The sequence below is a fragment of the Dendrobium catenatum genome, unplaced genomic scaffold, assembly GCF_001605985.2.
Source record: "Dendrobium catenatum unplaced genomic scaffold, ASM160598v2 fragScaff_scaffold_1639, whole genome shotgun sequence".
Lineage (NCBI taxonomy): Eukaryota > Viridiplantae > Streptophyta > Magnoliopsida > Asparagales > Orchidaceae > Dendrobium > Dendrobium catenatum.
This window is the reverse complement of record NW_021320101.1, coordinates 840,695-845,083: the sequence shown is the minus strand read 5'-3', so window position 1 is coordinate 845,083 and position 4,389 is coordinate 840,695. Positions and strand designations below refer to the sequence as shown.

General features: G+C 32.4%; 1 protein-coding gene across 1 annotated transcript; it reads right to left on the bottom strand.

Moving 5' to 3' along the window:
* Positions 1–2,048: 2,048 nt before the first annotated feature.
* LOC110110656 (transcription repressor MYB6-like) lies at positions 2,049–3,670 on the bottom strand. The gene is made up of 2 exons (XM_020842249.2): positions 3,416–3,670; positions 2,049–2,842 (listed from the first exon to the last, which is right to left on the bottom strand). The coding sequence occupies exons 1-2, from the start codon at positions 3,546–3,548 to the stop codon at positions 2,190–2,192; spliced, it is 786 nt and encodes a 261-aa protein (XP_020697908.1). The 5' UTR covers positions 3,549–3,670; the 3' UTR covers positions 2,049–2,189.
* Positions 3,671–4,389: the final 719 nt, after the last annotated feature.

Below are 4,389 nucleotides of genomic sequence, written 5' to 3'. Positions count from 1 at the left end.
AGCAGTTGTCAAATCAGTGCTAAATTTCTGTATTTGCAGCGGTTATAATCGATGCTAGACATGATCGATTTATTACACCGGTTTTAACCGCTTCTATATTAGCTTTATTACACGGGTTAAGCCGCTAATAGAAACGGCTTTTTATTTCTCCAATATTCCCTAGCCGATCCATTCGACCTGCGCGCTTCGTATACGATTCCTCCGGCCTCCCCTTAGTTCCTTGTAATCGCTCGCTGAAACATCTGACGTCGTCGCTTCCGAATCCCCATCCACGGCCAAAAAATAATACAGATTTAGAGGCGACGACGTTGGACGTTCGGAGGCGGCGACATTGGACGTTTGGGTTGGACGTCAACGCTGGTGGTTATTGAAATCTGAAATCGTATGGTCCTGAATTCAATTCAACAAATTTTAATTCAAATATTATCTTTAAATTCGTGTAGGTCATATAATTTTTTTTAAAATCTTATTAATAATAACTTTATTATTTTCATATGTTGAGATCTCACAAAGATTATTGGCTTCCATTATGATCATGATGCCCTTAAATTTTTTATTATTATTATTTTAAATGATCACATGGGACCTAATTAAATGTCTATTATCTCACTAAGATTTTGGTTGGGATAGTTTTTTTAAAGCTTTCTAAAGCAGCTTTTTTTGTAAAAAAATTTTAGTATTTAAAAGCTATAGAAAATAGTAAGAAAGTTATCTCAAACAAAGCTTAATTTAGTATATCCACGCAGTGATCCGAAGCACATCAAATATATAAATTATGTATTTGTTTGCATATACAAATTCTCTAGTAAATTGTATTTTAGGTATAGACATATTTTATCATTTAGAAGTTTTAATAATTATATCTTGATGACATTTTAAGTATTATCTATAAGATTGTAGATTGTTTAATTATACATACGACATATTTTATCATTTGTATCATTATCTAATGACATATATGCACGTATATAATTTTTTGGAGGTATTTGGTGTCTATTTCAGGAATATGTCAATATTTATGCTTAATTTTTTTAAGCTTAAATGTGTTGACTTAGATATTATAGTTTCATTTGGGATATTTTTTATTATTTTTTAAAATTATTTTTTAGCACAAATTTTTTTTGAAAGCGGTAAAAAAGTTGTGGCAAAAAATGGTCTCCTCCAACTTGCCCCATTTTAAAAAAATAATAATAAAATAAAAGAGGGATTCACAAGCTTATATTTGAATTTTTTATATAGTTATATATCTAATACATAAATCTCGATATTTATTTATGTAATATCTAAATCTCTAAACAATATTAATGATATGACGGATAACATTAGCTTATTTAAAATTTAATGCATATTTATATATTTATGTTTTGATCTTATGCAGATTATGGTATTATATATATATATTATAAAAATTTCAATGGTATATCCCTAAAAAAAATGTAAAAATTTATTGACATATATGCCCTTTTCCATTTGTCTTTAAGTCACTCCTAGCCATTTGGGGTAAGAAATAGAGAAATTTTGAAATTAAAACATATATAGCGATTTAATGAATTCAAAATTGGTTAGTGTAGGGCTTTAGATATTTATCTCATGGAGTTACTCATTTTGACTATAAACATATAAAATATGAAGGACATTAATTGACCCCTCAAATAACTAGAAAGATTTACGAATTTATATATGAATGCTTGGCTTAAGCTAGTTCATTTGAACTCAAATACAACATTTTTTATTATTGTTGAATTTGTCTCACCAAAGAATGATCCCGAAATCAACTCTTCAAGTTTCTAACATGAGTACTTAGTTTTATTCTTCGTTTGGGGCAACTTTCTAACTGCTTTTTAAAAAAATTTTTGTACTAAAAACTACTTTAGAAAGTAGTAAGAAAAATGTTGTCGTAAACAAAACCTTAATATTCCAAAATTCATGCCTTACCCAATGAACTTCTTTGGTATTGTAAGGAGTATTATCATCAATAATAATAATAATTATTATTATTATTTTTAGGAGCAAAACCTTAACAAACATAGCATTAAAAGATCATTGTGTTCATATTAACTTCTTCTACATAAATTAACTTCACAAGGAAGAGAAAGAAGATCAAGTGACAAAATAAAGTTTCAAAATGGTCTATCTGCATACAATTGATGCATCTCTATATGTATATATTAATCTACATATACAGCATATTACACCATAAGAGACTGATCATAGGAAAAAAGATTAATATCATTTACTTCTGATTGCAAGAGCTGTGAATACTCATCATATAGTCTCTCAAGCATCACTGAATCTTCCTGAACTGGCAAAAATTGATCAAGTCCCAAATCAAAATTAAATTGATTATCAGTGTCGAGAAAACCATATTCTCCTCCATCAGACCAATAATTATTAGCTGATAATTCCATTTCATCTGATGATCCTTTCTCTTCCTCGCTGCTGTTCTCCATCACATGAACCCTAGCTGTCAGTCGAGTAGGCTTTGGTGCATATATTTTGTTCTCATTATTACCTCTTATCATTTCTGTTTGGTTGCTAATATGAACACCTTGCTTCTGGCTATTTGAGGAAGATTTTGATTGTTTAGGCCTTGGGGTTGCTTCTCTTATCACCAATCCTTGCTTTTTGAGCTTCTTGCTTAGATGACTGTTCCAGTAGTTCTTGATTTCATTATCCGTTCGACCGGGAAGACGGCCTGCGATAAGCGACCACCTATTGCCGAGCAGACGGTGAAGGCGAATTATGAGATCCTCTTCTTCGGGGCCGATGTTTCCACGCTTGATATCGGGACGTAGATAGTTCATCCATCGTAGTCTGCAACTCTTTCCACAACGGAGAAGTCCTGCATGCATGCACATGCTTGTAAGGATAGAGCATTCATGATGATCAGCAAAAGTCACAACTCTGATATTTAGATTTGATTTGAGATAGTTTTATTATTATTTTTTTCAACAATTTTCTAGCGATTAAAATAAATCGGCCAATAGCCATTGGAAATAAAAGAAGTTATTAGCCGCAGATACCGGACGGAGAGAACCATTCGGTTTTCTCTCTATCTACAATAAAAATGCAGTCAAAGCGCAGCTGCTACAGTAACTGCGCTTTTACTGTAGATAAAGAGAAAATCAAACCGTTCTCTCCGTCTGGTGTCCGCACCTAATAATTTGCACCAAAATAATGGCTTTATGAGGCAATTAAAGCATTTGGAGCTGTGTCATGTGAGGATTTTTATTTGAAGAAAGTACAAATTAGTCTTCAAGGCATTTTGATTGACTGTTTTTCACAGGTGCCGTGCAAGAATCACACTCTCATTGGGGAAAACTTTTTTCACAAAAATGCAAAAGAACAAAAAGATATGAAAAGAGGTTTACACGCGACTCTTAATAAACAAATTGATCAAAGAAATCATATAAACCTGCTAGTTTGGGAAGAGATCTCCAGTTTCCTTCACCGTGGTTCTGAATATAGTTGGTGAGCAATGCGTCTTCTCTTGAAGTCCATGGCCCTCTGTGTATTCCAACCTTAGAACAGCATGGAGATCTTCCCATCTTCTTCTTGCTTATTTAATTCAAGCAGAGACAATTACTGATCGATATAAGGCTTAAGGTTATAGTGGAAGAGGAGATCAATTGAAGCAGCAGGGTACTTGAGAATGTTGAGAGCTATGAGCTCCTTTATAAAGCCTTCTATTCTCTCCATTTCTTCATGTGCTTAAATTGAAGAAAGAAAATATTATATATCTCTCTCTCTCTCTCTCTATCTATTTCTTTGTCGCTTTCTCTAATGAAACTCCCGAGCACGCACGGAGAAGACGAAGTAACCGTGAAAGTTGGCTGTTATCGCTGACTGATCAGCTGTTGTGTCAGTTTTACCAAACAGCGAGGGAAAGAATTTATGACAATACTTTCCATCACGCATACGCATATATCCAATTGAAAGCAAAATTGGGCTAAAAATATCTTAATTAAATGTTTTATTTAAAATATAACTAATTACTTTGAAACTTATTAGATTTAATTTTTATTGTTGTTGTCTGCTAGAATATACATGGCGATAGAGTTTGAATTTTACTTCTCAACGTTGTACGGATATACAACACACAAATAAAGAACACAATAATTTTATGTGAAAAACTTTAGAAATAGATAAAATTATGGAGTCATGGCCAATTAAAATGATTCTACTAATATTTGAATATATTACACATGATTGATCTATCCTATTGAGGGCGATCTGATTACAACAATCAACTCTCAAATTGAAATCTAGCGATGAGTGGAGATCGAATAGAAATCCAGCGACATTCGGTGATCGAGCAGAAATATAACACAAGGTAAAAGTAAACTATTGTAAATAACTATGATCCTGAGCAAGAACATCGATAAGAAA